The 21,121-nt window shown below is 32.4% G+C and overlaps 1 protein-coding gene across 3 annotated transcripts; it reads right to left on the bottom strand.

Annotated features, from left to right (window-relative positions):
• Nucleotides 1-74: 74 nt before the first annotated feature.
• Nucleotides 75-20,725, bottom strand: LOC148598620 (uncharacterized). 3 transcript variants are annotated; one of them, XM_088562307.1, is made up of 6 exons: nucleotides 19,410-20,725; nucleotides 18,954-19,027; nucleotides 11,698-11,751; nucleotides 8,568-8,604; nucleotides 3,276-3,342; nucleotides 75-2,661 (listed from the first exon to the last, which is right to left on the bottom strand). In XM_088562307.1, the coding sequence occupies exons 1-6, from the start codon at nucleotides 19,908-19,910 to the stop codon at nucleotides 2,621-2,623; spliced, it is 774 nt and encodes a 257-aa protein (XP_088418433.1). In that variant the 5' UTR covers nucleotides 19,911-20,725; the 3' UTR covers nucleotides 75-2,620. The 3 variants fall into 3 exon arrangements, with proteins under 3 accessions (XP_088418433.1, XP_088418434.1, XP_088418435.1); XM_088562308.1 differs by having other exon boundaries at nucleotides 18,989-19,027; nucleotides 19,410-20,720; XM_088562309.1 differs by lacking the exon at nucleotides 18,954-19,027 and having other exon boundaries at nucleotides 19,410-20,708.
• Nucleotides 20,726-21,121: the final 396 nt, after the last annotated feature.

The raw sequence follows: 21,121 nt of genomic DNA, 5'->3' as shown, positions 1-21,121 counted from the left end.
TTCAATTTATTTTACATTTAGATAGGCGACTCTTAATTCTAAAATGCATTAAACCCGAGAGAAAAAACAAATACTTCGTGGAAGGTACTTTTTTTAATCACATAAATAAATACTTGCATAAAATATAATAACCAGTAACTATTTCGGCAAGTTATACAAATTAAAACATCACACAGTTTTCAGTATTAAGTCTATGACCAGCATAAACTTAGATATCACAGTAGACATAAGAGAAACTTAGATATCACAGTAGATATAAGACAAACTTAGATATCACAGTATATACCTGTCTAAGCCGGACCCTTTATATGGAAATAAAATTTTCTTTATGAAAACCTTTTCATAAAAGAAATAAATTTTAGTTACAGCAAGTTAAACAGTTAACTTCAGGGAAGAGATTTTGTCTTCTCATGATGCAAAGACGCGTCTTAAAGTAACTGGAAAATCAACAACTTGATTTAAAGTTTCTAATTTTTCATATATAAGTATTGTAATTAAAATTTGATTATAAGAACGTTTTTTTAAATCTCTTTTTTCAATTTTCCAGTTAACTACCTAAAATTCATCAGTTCATTGTTATTTAATCACGGGAAGACATACTGCATTCGCTGAAGTCAACTATATAACTTGCTGTAATAAGGACATCGAAACAAGTCCTGCTTTATCTTATCCTAGCTCAAATGTTTGATCAGCAAGACACCATAAATTTTTCTTCAGTTATTACCGAACAATTGTTCAGTGTTTAAACCAATTATTCGCACAAATATTTTTTTTTATCAGATAACTAAAGAAAGTTTAAAAAAAAAATGCATTCATTTGCAATCTAGTTAAAATTAGACCAAAGCATTGTTCCATTCAAGCACTGCATGCATGTAAAGGATCTAACTACACTCCGATAGATCACCTTTTTCAGAATCGTCGATTTTTACTTTAAAAAAGTAATCAAGGGAACCTATATTCTAGTCACGTAAAACAGACAAACACAACAAAGAACATAAAATAACCAAAATAATACATACAAAGCAACAAAAGTAAATGAGCAACTCGTACTCCACCAAAAACTTGGAACTTGGCCAGGTATGATGCTTTCACAATTATGAAATCTGAAAGTTGATTTGCTGATCAGAAAGGTCATCTGAATCGAAAGTAAGATTGGATGTTAGATACTACCCAAAGTGATTGAATGAAACAATTGGAAGGTCTCATTGTTTTAATTAGATTGCAATTTTTTATTACACAGTCTCTTTTTTTCAAACAGTTAAATATCCTGATCAATTAATTGAATTGGGAAAGTTTATGTAACCGACTTGCATGCAGTGAAACGAATGATTTACAATTCTCTTTTGAGGGGTGATTTTGTGCTCAATAAATGAAATTATTTAATTCATAATAACCCATTCAATCAAAATAAATAGTCATCATTTATGATTAACTGTGCATACACAATATATTTTATGAATTTCGTAGATGGGCGTTTACGCGTATCAGTAGAAAAATTAATACTCATTTTGTAGACCGACAATTGATCTCTTTTCAAACATGATACACGAAAGTGATTGGGGAACCTTTATTTGTGTGATGAAACCTGTTAATCAATAATTATGAGGCATTTTTGTTTCAAATGTGGTAGTGATCGAATTTGATAATTAGTGGATCAATCTTAAGAAAAAAACCAAATAGCTTCAAACAGTGCATGGCGCCCATTTGACATCATCCAAGTGATTTTGTTTTTCAGAATGTGTTTTAGTTTTTGCGAATCCGATATATCAGCAATTGTGCGAAAAACAAAACGCAAGGCGCTGCTTGGAACATGCAAATTAACTTTAATGTACTCAGTATAGTTTGAATATGCATCTATCCCATTTACAAAATTTCGTTCATGCAATTATTTGCAATCGTCGTTCACGTTCAATAGTATCTCTCGTCATAATCATTTGATGAAGACGTTTATAGTTTGGTAATCGAACACATTTACAACATTATAGAACCATGAACTTTAAAAAATAAAGCAGTGACAATACAGAATGATGTAAAAGCCAAATACCACGTGCCAAATACAAGTGAACGAAAACAATATTAGATTTTCAGATAGATTACATAGGCCCAACGTTTAACTCAGTAGAGAATTTGACTCATAAATGTTCGATATACAAGCTTATCAATCGATGCCTATTCCAAATTTGACTGATAATTGTTCAATGTACTGTCTGTTCAAATGTGTATATCTCAATCGTTATAATCGTGCGTCTCACACGTCGCACTATCTGTACTGATCCTGTACTGATTTCATGCCAGTATTTGTCAAGTGCCTAGACTCGCAGATCTTTTGATGGATGGATAACGAATAGACCTTTCTACCGCCACTTGGATGATACATTTGTCATGATTATAAGTACTGTCGCATTTTCTTGAACTATACGAGAAACGCTACTAAATCAGCTGAATACACTGTCAACTGGCTTTGAAACAAACACTTATTTAAAAAAAAAATAAATGCATTCTATTTGAATACGATCAAGTACGTTTCACAAACTACTATATTTGATACTGCATGAACATCATTATATAACCTCAAAGATGTCTACTCCCAACATTTAATAATAGTGTGACTCTATGTCGTTCATGAGTTCCTCCTCAGATATATCATACTTAGGAACAGATCTAAAAAAAGAACAAAAACAAAAAAAAACAAACAACAAAAAACAAAAATACAACATAATTAATGGTAGTCGGCTTTTTTTCTTTCCTATAATGATACTACTTTCCATAATTGAGTTTTGCTACAATCTTTCTTTATGCGTAGATGGAATGAAACTAGCCCTAACTGGATGATAAAAATTTTTTTTAATGTTTTTAGCACAAACGCTGCAAAGGTTGAGGTAAATATAACCAAAATATTTTACAATAACGTGCCTTATGTTAAGCTTTTAAAAGTTTACTTATACGTAATCGGAAATTCCGTATGTGCGATTTCTGATATAATTGCTAAGAAAAAGCAATGAGGCCAAAGGTGACAAGGACACCGACAAGATGAAGAGTAATGAAAAGTCATCGCGAATAACACATTTATTTAAAGAACACCCAACGAAACTGAACCCGGACTGTGCAAAAAAACAATAATAATAAATAAATAACAAAATAACAAAACGCGAGTGACTTCAGGTGTCATAAAAAATATATGCAACTGCTTTTCTAGAAACACCCACTGAGTTGCTCATATGATGTCAACTTTAAAACGAATGATATTAATAAAGGCAAGTGAAAAACATACTTACTGTTTTCTAGAATTTGGATTTCCAGTTTCGTAATAATTATTTTCATCATACTGACGCATCGAGTAATCTGAAGAAAAATGTTGTGATACATATACTCGTAAACAAGAAAAAAAAACAATAAACTCTTATCCTTGTGAATAATCTTTAGAAATAGGTTTGTGAAAAAATGTTATGATAGGTTATGATGAATTAAAATCAGAGAAGGAACAATACCGAGGTTACAAACGAGGGTAATTACCACGAGAAGACACCGCCGAGCATACCATAATTACACAACTGACCACACCACTAGAACACCACTGATCATACCATATTTCCAGATCCTACCACATCACAATTACACCACCGATCATACCAAACTAACACCACCGAACACACCACAGTGAAAACACAAAGCATACCACAATTACACCACAATTACCTTCCAAGCATACCACGATTACAATACCTACCATACTAAAAATACAGCATGTACAGCACCGAGTATACTACAATTACACCAAGCATACCACAATTACAAAATTAAACATACCACAATTACAACACCGAGAACACCACAATGTCACCAAAAAGCATACCATAATCACACCGTGCACACCCACAATTACACCACCAAGCAAGCCATTATAACATCGCTAAGCACACCACAATTACAGCACCGGGCATACCACAATTACACCACCATGGATACCACAATTGCACTACCGAGCATGACACAAAGAGCATATCACAAGTACACCACCATTACAACACAGTGCATACCACATTAACAGTACCGAGCACACCAGAATTACACCACAAATCATACCAAAATAACAGCACTAAGCACACCAAAATTGCACTGTCGAGCATACCACTATTACACAACCACGTACACCACAATTGCACCACCACACGCACCACAATTACAACACCGAGTAAACCAGAATTACACCACTAATAATACCACAATAACAGCACTAAGCACAACACAATTGCAATACCGAGCACGCCACAATTACACCACCATGCACACCGTAATTAAAAGACCGAGCATACCACAACTACACCGCCACTACAATTACAACCTCAAGTATACCACAATTACAGTACCAAGCAAACCACAATAACAATACTAATCACACCAATATTGCAATATTGAGCATACCATGATTTCAACACTTGACGTACCACACGTACAGCACCGAGTATATCACAATTCCAACACAACTTATACTACAATTACAACAAGCATTCCATAATTACAACACCGAGCACATCACAGTAACAGCAGTAAGCACACCACAATTGCACTACCGTGCATGCCACAATTACACCTACAAGCATACCAGGATAACAACATATAGCATAGCACACGTACAGCATGTGCAGCACCGAATATGCCACAATTACAACACAACCCACATTAAATCAAGCATACATAATTAAAACATCGATAACAGCACAGTTTCATCAAGGAGCATACCATAATTACAACACCAATTATACCACAATAACAACACAGTATAACAAAACGTATATAATATACCAATGCAGCTATCTAAGTTATTTTTGAAAACTTGTGCGATATGATCAATTTTGGGGCATGTCTTGATTCAATAATCACAGAGCAAGCTAGAATTGTCCAAAAGTTAGTTTTCCAATCATTGATTGGCTAAAACGTTCTTTATAATCTAGGTGTTATCGAGTTTAAAACGGGAAGCAATTCTTAACCATAAGTTTGGGATATTCAATTCGAATCAATGACTGCAGACTAATCGACTTTACATGTAATGACGTCACAGTACCAAATTTCTTGATCCAAAAAACCTTTGTTGCTTTAAAAGAACTAATCAATCAGGAGGCTTATAAAAATCAAATCTTATAATTATATTTGTACTTCTTTTACTCTAAAATAAATGGGAGAATCATGTTTTCATAATGATATTTCTAAATAGTTTATTCTCATTCTCAACAATTTTGTTTAACCCCATGCATATATTTACATTCTGACGTCATAAATATCATATTTTATTCATGAATACTTTAACGAGAAAAGAAAGACCTTTTAAACAATGATATCAACGCAAGTATATGATTTATTATGCACACTGCGAAGGATCAGACATTCAAGGAAAAATTAATAAACTTGTATTATATCATCTGAACACCATGCAAAGTCTGGAATTACCTTTAGAATGTAATGTTCTACGAAGCTTAGATGAGTTCAATACACTCAATAACAAGTCTTGAAAATTTTAGATTCGACGAAATGCTGTATAAAAAGAGAACATTTTTGATTGGCTATATCTCTAGTTTCAAGCAGTAAATTTTGCACTACTTTAACAATAAAATCAACACTTTACATTTGTCTACCAAACCAAAAGATTAACTTTCAATTGTTCATACCATTGCCTGAAAGGTTTATGTATTGAGGGCATATATATAAAACATGTCCCTTTATTGTTTCACCTTATATTACATTTTGCATGATTCCTAAGTGGGGCAGTATTTATATCATTCCAAAGTTTAAAAGGATTGTTACACTCCTCAGAGTTGAATTCTCATCGTTGTCATGTATAAAGAAAAATATTTTAAAGAATGAATCCAAAGTATTTTCATCTGTTTTAAACGCAGAGTATACGACCTAATAAAAGTATGCACTATCATTTCTGGTCTTAGTTCGCGCATCAATATGTTAAATACTTCTCTCAGAAATAAAATGTTATCTAATTAAGAGTACAATACATCAACTGTTTACTTCAATAAGCACAAACACTGTGTTTTATTTTTTGAAAATTCTAAAATTATACAGGAGTTGGTTTGGTTGGTTTTGGTTACGAACACATTCGCGCACGCTTTTATAGATAATAAATATATTTATAACACGTGCATGAAATATTTTTTGCTCTACCCAAGCCCTACCTCGCGAAAGTAAACATTGTGAATACTAACAGACTTTACACGAAAGGATCTATTAAACTATTATTTCAACCGTGATACTGAGGACTGCAAACCAAGCATATATTTTAATCAAGCGTGATATAACCATATATTTCTATATAAATATATAACAGATCTATTTACATGAAAAGGAAAAAAATGCACCTTAAGTTTAAAACCTGCACTGAATGTCGATAAGACGTTATAAAGCTCTTATAAATTAAACATTTGTTTTAATCTTGATAATAACAACTTGTATCTTGAGAAGTATTACTACATAGACCTGAGCTTGTAAACAAATTATAAATTAAATCTGTTTCTTCACGTAAAACATACAAACAGCTGGGTTTAGGACCTTATACGTCTAGTCCTAACCTCAGCGTTTAAAATAAATTTAACCACTCTGAAACAATAAAGGTGAAAATATTGAAAACGAAAAGGATGCCCTTTCTTGAAGTTATATATACTTTCCACTAATTATTTTACCAAAATTCTTTCAAACAAAAAAATGAGTAGTCGTTTGTCAAAAAAAACATACAAACTGACTGAGATTCGGCAAAATGACAAATGTTTGAAACCCACAAAATAATATATAATTATAAATTATCTCTATTTGGTTTGAAGACTGTCCTTGATACATGTAACTGTTATTTTTATACAATAGTTAATCCAACCAAAAAAAGCCAATGATAGAGATGTGATATACTACATTTCGACAAATGCCCGAAAGGTAACGACTTATAACGGACATTGCTTGTTCATGTGTTATCAATGAAAATACGGTCCACTCAGTGTCAGTAATTGCATATCAAATACGGCCCACTTCTCGCGAGTCATGTCAGATTAAGGAGATATGATGTATTCCCATAGCCTTGTTTTGACAAAAACCATTCACAACAATTAACGTATCTTAAACCATCAAACATTTAGAACTTGTCAACAACTTAAGCTTTAAAATCAATTAAAACGACCTAGTATGTACTATGTCTTGATCCAGGTATAAGGTTGGAGATAAAAAGACATAAATTAGTACTTAAGGCTACTACAATGACACCAGGAAGATAAGTTTGAACAGTTTGATTGCTTTGAACTATCAAATATTCAGAATGCTTAGAATGTATTTTAATAATTTAGAAACAAGTCGATGACACGATAGGTTGTTTTGTCCTGTTCTGTCAACCACAGAATGTGTCTTTCAATCAAACTCATTAAACTGCAGTCGAAGATCCAGGGGAAGGGTTCCACGGGTTGAACCACCTTTTTTCCGTTAGATAAATTAAATGATTGTATGCAATTGTGTGCAATAGGTGGGCAAAAATAAAAACTGATAGTCTGGACGGCCCACCTTTTATTGGATCAGAACTCGTCTCGTTTATCCGATCTTGAATTTTATAGATTTATTAATATAATGCAAATAATAACAATTACAATATCTAGATATACACGACATACTGACATTTTAGTATGCAAATGAAGTTGAAGCTTTCTGTTTTAGATAGCAATATACAAAATAAAAGATAGTTGGGGAGGTTAATTTGGTATTTTGTAGTTGTTCTATTGTAATATAATGAATAAATTGTGATACTTATGTTGAAGTAGTTTTTTTCGTCCATGGGAAAATTGCCCTTTTTCTTTAGACATGGTAATTTAGGAAAGTCTCAACAAATGTAAAACAGACATGAGATAAAACTTTCCCACCATTGATGACTTATATTTTCTTCTCAATAAACTGCTTACAGTTTCTGGAGATAGAACTAAATTTAGAAAGTTTAATACAAGTAGGTTACTTTTTACACAGGTTCAAAACCTCTGGATCAAACCATACAGCAAAAGTTCACCATTAGAAAACATTTATTATTATGCCATAAATCAGGATATTCTAATAATTAATACCGAAAAAAGATATACTGAGAAATCAAAATAGGAGGACAATGTAGAGACATTTTAATTCCAAAACATGACCAAAAACGGGAAAGAGTAGTCAAGGGAACCAAGGTTATAGCGGTAATCAAAAGAATGTAATCCAGGGACAAAGACCAGACATGGAAAACAGACATACACTACAAAGAACAGAAAGTAACTAAAATCATACATACAAAGTAACAAAAGCTAATGAGCAACTCGGACTCCATTAAAAACTAGGAGCATGGACCAGGTGCACCGGCAGGGTAAGCGTCCTCTGCTTTCCTAGAAAACAGAGACGTTCTACATACAAAATGTTCACAACAAATGAAATTCAATGAAAAATGAAAACTGAAGAAAAACAAGACAGCCGACACAAAACACGTAACACATTCAGTATTTCTAAGTATATAGTGGCTCTAAAACGTTAACATTGAACTAGAAAAACTATTTATATAGTCAACTTACCGTTATTAGCCAAAGGTCCAAAAATGTCAGTCTTTGGCTAAAAATATAATATATATCATATATTACCCTAGACTGAGTTGGCATTTCCTACCATTAAATGCACAGACGTTACATTCGATTGAACCGGGGCTGGTTACGAAAACCGAAATATTGCTATTAGAATGTGGAGTTATCAAAGGCAATATAGATATTAAAATGTTCGAAAATGGTTGTTGTTTTAGAATTACAATCATAAATCTTTGAAAGATGCCGTTAATTGTGGAGGGAAAGCACTTTTCGATCACAAGAACGTCCATTTTCATATGTGGACGGTTAACATTAAGAAATGCTTGCTTCCCATTTCACCAATATATCTAAGTTGTTTCTTGGCGTATTTTGATAAAACACACTTATTTGGAAAGAGCAGTTTGTGCTTCAGACGATGTCATATTTTCCATGAAGTAATGATAAGATCAAAGCCTATTACAATATCACAAATATCTCCCCTTTAATGTAAAAATGGAAAGAGACCGATTCGAAGACAAAATGTTTGACATTTTTTTAAAGTTATGCGAACAGCTATTTTAAAGCGGGACTTTTATTAACTATTTTGACAATTTATTGTATAACCCCAATGAAATTATATATGAAATGTTCAATCTGTCTTTTTGTTAAAAGCCTTTTTGCCCGTATTTCAATTATGTCACAAATCTTGATTTTTTTTCGACGTTGGCCATTGGCTACTTTCTTGCTTACGGTTGTAAATTATAACAACGAATATTATTTTTACCAAAGTATATTCACGCTTACAGGACTGTATAAATATTCAGAATATCACGTTTATTCTAACAAATAATGAGTTTTATTGTCTAATAGTAGACAAAAACACACGTATGTTGTGTTGTCACGTTGTCTTTTCCCGACGTTTTCTACACCTTGCGTGCTACCCAGTCTTTATCAAAAGCTTTTTTTCGTTAGCTTTGAGTGAACTAATAACTATGAAATTTTGAATATCATATGTGTATATGCTGCAGATAGTATATTCTAATAATATTGGTACTTGGTTGAACATGTATCTAAGCCCAGCATTTTGTCTGTGTCTAACCAAATTGTCACAACATCTAAAATTTGTACGCGTACACCATGCGAAATTCGAACGAATTGTTCGAAAAGGCAAATGGTGTCGAGTCGATCTACTTAAAAATGTATTTATCCTCCTCTATGGTTTTATCATTTCATTTTTTTCTTTGGCTTAACAAATGTATATAAAACCGTGTCTAACAAAAATGTCACAAAGCGCATTTTTGACGTTCCAATGTAACGTTCTGTTTTGCGACGTAAAAACTCTTTTAACGTCAATTTTAACAACAATAAAAGGTATTGAAAAGTTAGGATACTAGATTAAATTATTACGACTATGGACGTAATAAATAAAAAAAAATACGATTTTAGCGAATCTGATAAAATAATGAAAGAAATGTCGAAAAGAAAACAAGAAAAAGAAAGTCCTTGTGCGCACTCCTGTCTGTTCATATGCAATGATGTCCTGGTGAAATCCGGATCAGCGTGCCTGCATCAAAGTATTTTGAAATGTGTAAATACGCGCTTATAATAAGCAGTACGAATATTGCAAAAATATTTTTTTGATTTTTTTTTAATCGGACCAAAAACAAAACAAAAAAATGATTTATTCTGATGTGGCCTTTTTGACCCCTTATAACTCGAAAACCGTAAGAGATATCCGAAATCTAATTGAAAAATGAGGAAACCATTGAAGAATCCAATGAAATAAAAAATTTCGAAATCGGACAAATAAAGTTATGAAAATGTTTTCAGGCGTTGCCCAACTTTGATCCCCGATGTGTCCAAAACACATAAAATCTGCTGTATATTTGTTTAGCCGAATTAAATAAATAACACATTAAAAATAGAATATTTAAAATCGAGAAAAAAACAATGTACATGGGTTTTAATAAAATACGTATTTTTACCCTTTTTGACCCCTTTTTCTAAAGCGGCAGGGACAACAAAGTCCAAATTAAATAGGAATCTTCTTTGTTGGTAAAATCATATCAACATTTCAGAACAATTCAATTCGTCAACCACAACTAAAGTTGTTTTCGCACGGAAACCAAGTGTCCCCAAACCACGACGGCGATGACGCGGACGACGACTGCGCCATTAACATTATACGACCGCAAGTTTTTTTCGTCGTATAATAAAAACAGGAGATTTCGCTCTCCGATTTTCTAAAGAGGGAGATTTGCCAAGGTTTCGTTTTCTCGTAATGTTTAGCAACATTTTATGTTTAGCAACAGACCTTACAAATATTTCACAATATGATTTCCGGGAGGGGGTGCTACTGACTTTTTGCTTGTAGGTTAGTTGGCTTTCTATTTTAGTGAGGATGTTTTACTTTTTTTCGCATCACGAAATTTGTTTACATAATTCCTAACATTTTTTTCATAGGATGAAATTTCCTTCAAATCATTTATAAATGGTTGATGCCAAACTATTTACCATAGCAGGATGTAATCTGATCATTTCAATTGACCAATACGTATGAAAAATTAATATCGAATCGGATAATTAAATAATGAACATGTCATGTGTGTTATATGTAAAAAAAAATAATTAAGCTTACTCTTTTTACATGTAACAGTTATAGAACGATGTACGTCGCAATACAAAAAAGACGTCAATTTTTGCCTTTTCGATGTTATCAAAAAATGACACCAACACCGTACGCTACGTCAAAATAGAAGTTAAAAGATAAAAACAAAATACAAAGGCAATAGCAATATCGAGAACTCAAGGATTCTGAATTCAAGGAACAAGTTAAAAGTGACCTTAAAAAACCTTACTGAAGGCGAAGCATTCGCAGCTAGAACTTCTTTTTTGTGTAGTTTGTAATCATAAGCATTTAAAGTAAGACTAAATAATTTCTTTTGTAATTGTATATTTTTGAAAATTCATCAAAGCAAGCAAAAAAGGGTGGTTACAGTTTGCAAATAGAAAAGGGTTAGCTAGTGATGTTGATGTTGAATCTTGAATTTCCTGAGTATTTAAATTATGTACTAATGCTGTCGATAAGAGGTTACTGCTGAAACACGTGAACACCGAAATGTGTAATATTTAGTATTACACTTACCACTGATTTGTTAACTTCTTTGAACTTTGATACATCAAAACTTTGTTGTGATAGCTGCAAATATACAATAAGAATGTTGTAACGAACATAGCAACTCTCGTATGCATGCTTTTTTTAAATATTATAATTCATACATGAAGGGTTGCATGTCTTAAAAAATGGCCTGTTTCGATTTGGTTACATTTTACAACGCTCTTTGTCAAAGATAATTATAAACTTATGAAGTACCTTCATGGCATTACTACGTGTATCAGTAATGCACAAATTGGTACCCCACGACCAATCATACTTTCATATTATAATGTTTTGTATCTGATTAAACAAAAAAAAATATTATTAACGGAGGCTTATTCTATGCACATTTAGTAATAAATGGTAAACTATCACTTAAATTAAAGATCAGTTCAAATATATGACCATGGTTCCTTCAGATATGAAATATGAACATATAGACTTATGGATATTAACTTTGAGTATATAACTCATATTCTCGCAAATAGGCGTGTTCTTTGGTGTCAAGATAATATCCTTCGGTCCTTTAAGCAAAATCGTTCCCTGTATGTAATGTATAATTTAGGCTAGAGTTTTCTGTATTAATTATAAGAACTTTGGGTTATATTTTACATTGAAGTTAATTTTCATAACTTAGATTATGTTTGATTTTGATTTTATTTTTGTTTCGTTCTTTTTTTCTTCTTTTAACGTGTATTTTTTTCGAAAGATAAAAACCTAAATTGGAATTTTGCTAATGAGACATTTTCTTTCATCTTGGTTACATGTTATATATACATACCTAAAAAATAGAATTGTTAACTAAACATAGAAAAATAAAAATCCGACCAGAAAATATAGAAAGCAAAAATTGATTGCATAGTTATCCTTGAAATCTAAAATTGACGCTTCAATTCAAAGATTGTGAAAATACTCAAGAAATTATAGGGCAAATATACATTTTCTGGAACAATACTTTTTAAACTTTATAAATATAATGTATAATTGGTCTTAAGCAATACAGTTTATAAGCGGCTGTTTCCTATTCAACAGGTTAGCGGTCAATTGGTGCCAATTCTTATTCGATATACAAAACTGGATATTGCGTACCAAATAGGACTGACTCCTCCTAAATAATTATTCGTATAGATGACTTCATTGAAGAGAAGAAATAATACCTTTATCAAATGTCATAGTTAGATTACAGCTTTAAGAATTTGTTGACAGATCTGCGGTCTAGATTTAAAATAAATGTTTAAAATCTTGTTGAAATGTTAATAGTCCTAACCAGTGACCCTTTCCGTGCGGTTCTGAACATCAATACAATCACAGAATACGAGTCCATGCAAAACATCAGGCAAATATTTAATCAGCATTTCATGTGTCATGTGTCGTGTCTATTATTTTGGGAATAAGGATATAATGGAAGCAAGTGCAGTTTGTCTGCACAGAGACTTTTTTTATATCATTCTTATACACTCCCTGTTCTGCATGATGTTATGCATGTTATTTGATATACTGGAAAAATATAACTAGCGGTCAAGCCTATTTCATGAAAACCAATGAAATTCAGACAAGTCATTGCCATAAAGTTAAGAAATTCAGTGTACTCACACACAAAATATCGTTGTCCTTTTAATTTATGCTTACCAGTATAGAAAAATCGATGATAAATACCAAGCATAATTTTTATACGGAGTAGTGATCTAGACTTCACACAAGTTATATACGAGAAACAAACGGGGCCAAATAGCTTAGACATATATCAGTTCATAAGTACATGGTTTAAGTTTTGTTTTAGACTTTTAAATGGCTTTCAATTTTATGTAATTAAAATGAATGAGCCATAAAGAGACGGGACCATACTACAAGATAGTCTCAGATAACACCCCTTTAGTCAATTATCGCCATGAACTAACAAAAAAAGACAAATTTACGTACAACACCGGTCAGATATATAGATCTGCCTTAGAAACTGCACACAGTAGGTCGGCTATTGATTAGACGGTTGAAACAGGTGCATAATTGATTTTATGTAGAAAGTGATATATTTTATATAACTGAAGAAAGATCTTTTTTGTGGTCTGAAAAAAAAATAATGAAAATGCACATCATTCTAAATACCCAGTATTGAAAATTGAATGAGTAAGACTAAGTTAATTGCAATATGTTGATTTCTTGTTCATACAATTCACATGCACATTTGTATCATATTTTTTTTAATTTAAATATAGTTAGTACATAATTATACAGATGGGTATACAATGTCTTCGATTTACCTATACCTATTAAATACGCATATGTTCATCGTGTATTATTCACTTACTAATAATTATCATGTATACATATGAGTTTCTTGTTTTCACTTACTTATTTACTTTATTTAAGGAAGTAGACCTCGGGTAAGGGACACAACTCTTAAAAATTACTGAAACGTTTGTATTCAGCATTTTACATCAATCTTATGTAAGCATCTAATTAACTTGGATTCATTTTATTCTGCTTCAAACGAAAGCTTGAGAGCTTTGGGGGAAATTGAGTATGATGCAAACATATCACTGATTTCATGAGTTATGTCCCTTACCCTAGGTCTACCTCCTTAAATAAGCATACAAGTATCCTACGTTTGCTTACATATGTTTATATTATACTGCAGTATCAAACTGTTTCACTTTTCATGGTTCTAAGTCTCGAATGACATTCTTCCTTCGTGTGGAAATCTAGTATACCACCCTCAACTGCATGCAGTATGTGTTATATTAAACGTATTACTAATATCATTAAAGTTGTGTAGGAAAATCATATATTCTCTAAGGCACTGACCATTTTTTTCCTGACGGGGGGGGGGGGTGGGGGGACGGGATTTATGTCGGATACGAATTGTTTGTCGAGGAAGCGAAAAGTATTTATTTGTATTTCAGCGGACCGAAATTGATTTTTTTATTTGAAAATCTGCCTTGTTAAATAGGGAAAATTAAGAATCATTTATTTTTTTTTCAAAAAACATCGCAGTCCCCCATCCTCGCTAACAAATGGTCGATCTATTAGAAAAGATCTCTTCATGATGTATCGTTCTACTTACAAATATTAATATAAATATGTGTATCATTTTTGTTCATTTAGATATACTGATTAGTTTATTATTATACAGTTGAGTATATTTAATGAATGTATTCAATTTCTGATTACATATAGTTCATACGCTATAACCTAATTTGGGTCCGTTTACGCTGAATTATCCGCGAGGCAGATTATGTTTCAGCGTAAACGAACCCAAATTAGGTTATAGGGTATAAACTAATCAGAAATTGAATACATTCATTACATTTTAATTAAAAATAAAAATATATATATATCCATCACTTTTATTAACATTGAGTAAACAGCAACTTTAATTTTCCCGCCGTATAGTAATTCTAGTAAACAAATTGGCCGCCATTTTAAAATCAGCGGCAAGACGCTGTCATTTCATCACTGGCAAATGTTTAGTTATTTTCCAAAATTGAAGACACAGTTATTAAAGCAGGAACTTGACATAATCGTGTTACTTGCATTTCCATTTATAGTTATGATATAAAAAATTAGTAGATGTTTTTCGGTCTACAAATGCTATAAATTTATGTGACAATAGTCCTTTCTGTATTTCGATCTGTAATTTTGAGAAACACTAAAATCACCCAAAATCAAACTTCATCAAGAACGACAACTCTGGCATAGTGCTAATTTCATGTGCAATATATATAAATTTCACATAAAAAGCGCTATCCCAAAATGAAAAACTCAGACTGCATATGTGATCTTTGACGGTTTCTGAACAAGAAATAAATGAGTTCGGTTGGATTTTGACATGCATGAATCACTTCCTGACTGATTTTTTAAAGACTGCTACTTAATAGTTATAACATATGAGCATCAAATGTATAAGTTGTGGTACCACGTTTTCACTTACAGATGGTCACTACATAATAACAAATGTTCTTGCATTCATTCGTGTATTTGTTTCAAATGTTTTCACTTACACATGGTTATCATGATATGTACATATACAAATCATGGGTATATTATTTGATTTGTATGATTATAATGATTATCATGTAACTTACATAAAATCATAAACATTATATGAGACAATCCAATCATTACTAGACCAAAACTTTGATATGATAATCTAATGCAATTCAATTTTTGCTTCCGTTTCGTTTACTACACAGGCAGATATTTTTCACATGAAATTCATATTAATCGAGCTTCACATGAAATTCACGTGAACTTCACATGAAACTGACATGATTTTCACGTGAAATTCATTTAACATGAATTGCATCTGGACAATTCATGTGAATTTCACGTGAAGGCTCGATTCACACGAATTTCACGTGAACTCTGACACAAAATTTATTTGCTCAGTTCAGGTGAAAACCATGTGAAATTTGTGTGAAAATCATGTGAAATAATTTTGCCTGTGTACCATCACCAGGAAACAATCAAAAACTTCATAGCTTTGGTTGTATTTAAAAGAGGCTAACTGAATGTGCATCAAAACTGATGTATATATATTGGTCTAATGTTTCTCCCAAGAGTTCTAATTGAATAGGGTGTGCCCAAAGCACGTAACATTTTTCATCCCGGTGGGGTTGTTTGTTTGACATATTCACCATATTTACTCTCCTTACATTACAACCATTTTAAAGTTAAGTAAGAGTAACCAAGGGAACCAAGATTCTAGCAGAAATCAAAATAATCTAATCCAAGGACAAAGACCAGATATAGAAAATTGACACACACAACAAAGGACATAAAATAACCAAAATGATACGTACAAAGCAACAAAAGTAAATGAGCAATTCGGACTAAACTAAAAACTGGTAACATGGACTAGGTGCACCGGTAAGGTACGTCCTCTGTTTTTCTAGAATATAGCTGTTGCTCAAATCGATTTTAGTAACACATGAAGTTAGCAAAACATTATTAACAACCCGTACCTTCATTTGGTATAGCGAATAATCAAGTATTGCTCTCCAAACATTTTGATTGGATTTCTTCGGAGAGCTATGTTCGCCTCTTTTAATTACAAATCTCGGATTAACCCCAGACTAAATAAAAGTAAAAATAAAAACCACTGTATTGGATGCTGGTTAATTTATCACCGAAAATGGTAGAGTCTACCGGGAATCATGGCCATTACTTCAAGCGATTGCGACTTTATCGCAAATCTGATAAGCCGAATAAATAGTCATTGATGATAAATAATTAACCAGCTATTCAGTCATCATTATACGATTCTAATGTATGCTTTTTTTTTAATCATGTGCACAAGGATAATTATCTCAGTAACTTATCGACGTCTACGAACGGACATTAGGGAAGAGGCTTTTAATTAGATTGAGACCTTTGACTTCTTATCGTATCCTAGCTCTTTTATTTTACAAAATATCGTTAATATCCTGTTCCATACAGCTGAATGCTAATACAAATTAAAGTATTCATATTTTTTTTTTGTATATTTTGGAAGAAACATACCAACGAAGTGTCTTTGAAACCTTGTGAATAACACAATTTTCTTCATAGCATTTTTACGCACCGGTCCTTTATTATCTTATGATTCACATGGTTTTATTAGCCAAAACCCAGTTTCATTTTAAATAAAATAATTTATGTTGTCCACTGAATGACTAACGAGGAGAGTATGTTTTATTTTTCATTTTTCGTCATTTAATAAATGACTTTTGTTTGGAAACAGTCGTTGTGTTCTTCATTCCTAAAATCTCGAAACAAGCGGACTGGTTGTTATGGTTACAATTTTTTTTTTAGGCTCACAAGGAATACAACATAAATGAGTTTTACTAAACATCTCATTTGGGATTCAGACAAACAGTTCCTTCCTTTATATGGTATATCAGTTTAATATTCCCTAAGCACAGTACATTAATAACAATATCTCGGTCCGATCTCCCATCATCATTTATTATTAACATTAGGGCTACTCTTCGTGGAGATAAGGTAAATTGAAATTTCTTGGAAAATAGACTTGAATTGGAATATTTGTAAATTATGAAACCTCTTTAGAATATAAATATATGTGCTGCGTTTGATTCTGGCAGGATATTTTGCTACGTATTAGTCGACGAAAAGAATGCAACGATCTCTGAAAGTTTTATTGCAAGATTTTGCAAGTATAATAAAAAAAATAACTGAATCTACGATACATTAGTTATACATGTATGACTAGTCATTTTCATATTTCGGGGCTAAAATTTCTTAACACAATAAGTCTTCAATATGCATGATTATATATTTAAAGAAGGGCTAAGAAGATATGTTATCGAGCTAACATTGGTAATAAACACACTTATATGGTTCAGGTGAATTATACGGCATTGTCTGTATAAAGAGATTAATTTCTTAAATTCTTCGTAGTGCCAATAGAGCAATATAATACGTTATAGTTACTGTCAAGTGAACATATTGGAGGGTATCAATTTTCGTGGTTTCAAAAGATGATAAGCTTTATACAGTGTAAAAAGTTAGTTTCGCGGGTACATTTTAGCGCTTTTATGATCACCGCGAAAAAAGCGAAAATAATACGCCGCGAAAACTAATATTAACTATTACAGTATTTCCATATAGGAGGAGAAAAAGCTTTTCTTGTTGGTAAAAAAATGGTCATGTGGTGTTAATTAATGAGCCTGAAAATGTCAAGAGGGCATTATCACAAAGAAGCGAGATTGCTTTTCGACGTTGATATACCCTAGCTACAGTTCGAGGCATTAGCAACGTTTCGGGCAATATCACTGTTGCTTAGGCAGTCAATTTATCATGATAATGCCTCGTTCATCAAAAGCTATCGTTTAATTATTCAATATAATATCCCACAATACGTCAAAACACCAAAGTAATGCTGTTAGCAACAGAAACATGTATTTGTTTTGAAAGTGCTTCCCTACCCAGTGTCATCTTTCACCATCGGCGACCAAAGTAAGTGCATTCATATCGAGTACAAAAAGAAAATTGTCTTGTCAAAAAAAAAGATGTCAGTGAATTAACCGTAACGGGATGAAAAAAAATTGGCATAACCCATGTTGTGGGTGTATTATGAAAAAGATGTCTTGAATTTAATCCATTTGGAAAATTCTAATATAAATTTTCTTTTGAAATTTCATTTAATATATATATATATAATATAAGCAAGTCGTTAAATAAACTTCAACGACGAAATTAACCTAGCTTTTAACATAATAAAATATGTGTTTAATTTATAAACCTACGTGCTAGGAATTCTAGTCCAAAGATAACAACTTACATCTGATTCCGATCCATTGCGAACTAAGCCGTTACGAACCTTTATAGTGATAAAAGAAGGAAATAGATGTTTACATTATATGGTACAGCAAAGGAGTTGAAACATAACTTTTATTCTCATCTTTGTGTGTAATATTTCATGCATTCTGTGTCCGGTTTGATAAAAAAAAATCAAACTCGACATAGTTCTCAAATGCTTTTGAAATTCATCATATACGTAATTTATAGAGAAAATTCTCAAACTTGTCATATCACACACACCACACACACACATGAATTGACAATTAACTTTCCGATGACTCCATATTTAATATAAAAAAATCCGTGATGGATGTTGACACGGACGAAAGTCTTGAAAAAAAAGTACCCAGGAAACTGAAATAGGGAAGTATTTAAATTTGACAATATTTTCAAGTTTTTACCTGATCTGCGGTTTTCCATTCGTCCGGGTCCCTGTATATTGTTTTCTGACGTAGTAATTGCTCTCTTTTGTATTGTTCACGTTGCATCTTTTGAGCATACGTTTCCGGATATTCCCCTGTCGACGGTTGTGGCGGTTCCCACGTCCGCATGTTTTTATTTGAATTATTTCCTACTCCGTTACTATTATAGTCATTGATTTTGTTCCGAGAACTCTTCCATTCGTCCCTGAGAATATCGTCTCCTTCATCGTCACTATCATTTAACGGCTGCGGAACACGTGATGAAAGTTTGTTATTGTTGTTTACACTTTTGTCGAACTTTTTTGTATCGCCGTTTTGATGTTTTTGTCCTTTTTCAGATGTCCGAAAATTTGAGTTTGAAACGTGGTCGCTCGTGTTAAGTCCGTTTTGTTTCCTTGGGGTTGGAGGTTCGGTTCTTGATGTGTTCGGTGCTGTTTTTCTAGAATCCGAAGTCTTTTCTTTGCTTGATCCCGATCCCATTACAATATTTTACAATTAATTTCCAAAACTAACAAAAATGTTAAATAAAAAAAAGAAGAATGAGTTACGACATATTACACAGGCTTTTAAAAGAAATTAAACCTACATGTACATTCTTTATACTGTATGTACCTTAACCATATGGAAATTAATCCTAACAAATATACCTTTATAATCGGTTTAAATCCGAAGTTCAAAATATGCAGAATATAAACGAATGTTTTCGTCACACGGTGTCGTGCAGAAAAAATAGCCTAGTCAGGCCTCGTCCGACTTATCGGAAGTTTTAATATTGATTTTATTACAAATTGTCATAAAAAACGCTACGATTCTCCTAGCTATTTCCTATACTGACAGAGTAAATTTATTCCACAATTTACAGTAATTATTTGTATGTAAATATAGTCAATAAACCACTGCTCTGCGTACAGAAATGTCACTACTCTTCTATCCACAGCTGTATCATTGGTATATGTGATTTGTTTATCTTGCAGTCGTTCAATTCCGGTTTGATACTGGACACTTCACCGAAGAAGTGTAATTACTCTTCCGCGAGATTCCAAATTCATATGCCTCGAGTCAATTCGTGCAGTTCATATCTATTATGAACACGGTTCAATATTTTCAAAGTTATTCAATAAGTAAACAAACAGAAATATAAAAAGACCGTTCATAAAATCGTTGTGTTCGATACCGTTCCGGTGATCGCCCAAATGACGAAAGGAACTATTGTGAAGTTGGCTTTAGCTGGACTAGTCATTTAAATGTGCTTTAAAGTGATCGGTTTTTGCATTTATTGGTATCGATTTTTAAGGTAAAATTTTCAAATAGTCTCATTGATATAATCAATTTGACCTCTAGTTTTTAAAAATCTGCATTGCAGTTCCTGTTTGAAGACGAAGAGGTTCTAGAGGAAAGCCGTTCGAGAAAGTTTGCTTTGTGAATTATAAATCTACCATTATTGCAATAACAGGGTGTTTTCGGAATTTAAAGTTTTTGTCTCAATTGGAATCCTTTGTTTCATTTGATGATAAGGTTAATTCACGGATTAAGGAATCAGAATTCTTGTCCTACCTTTTTATTCCATATTTGATCCCAACCCCCTCTAAAATAAATTGGTTAGTGTCTGCATTTGTATCTGCATTAGGAAAATTATCGTCTACCTTCAATTGCTCCAAAACAAATTGAATAAAACTATGGGGGAAAACACA

Source organism: Perna viridis, chromosome 14, assembly GCF_037379345.1.
Source record: "Perna viridis isolate PV_CMFRI_1.1 ecotype Kerala chromosome 14, ASM3737934v1, whole genome shotgun sequence".
NCBI lineage: Eukaryota > Metazoa > Mollusca > Bivalvia > Mytilida > Mytilidae > Perna > Perna viridis.
Note: the sequence above shows the minus strand (reverse complement) of the source record. Positions and strands in the feature narration are given on the sequence as shown.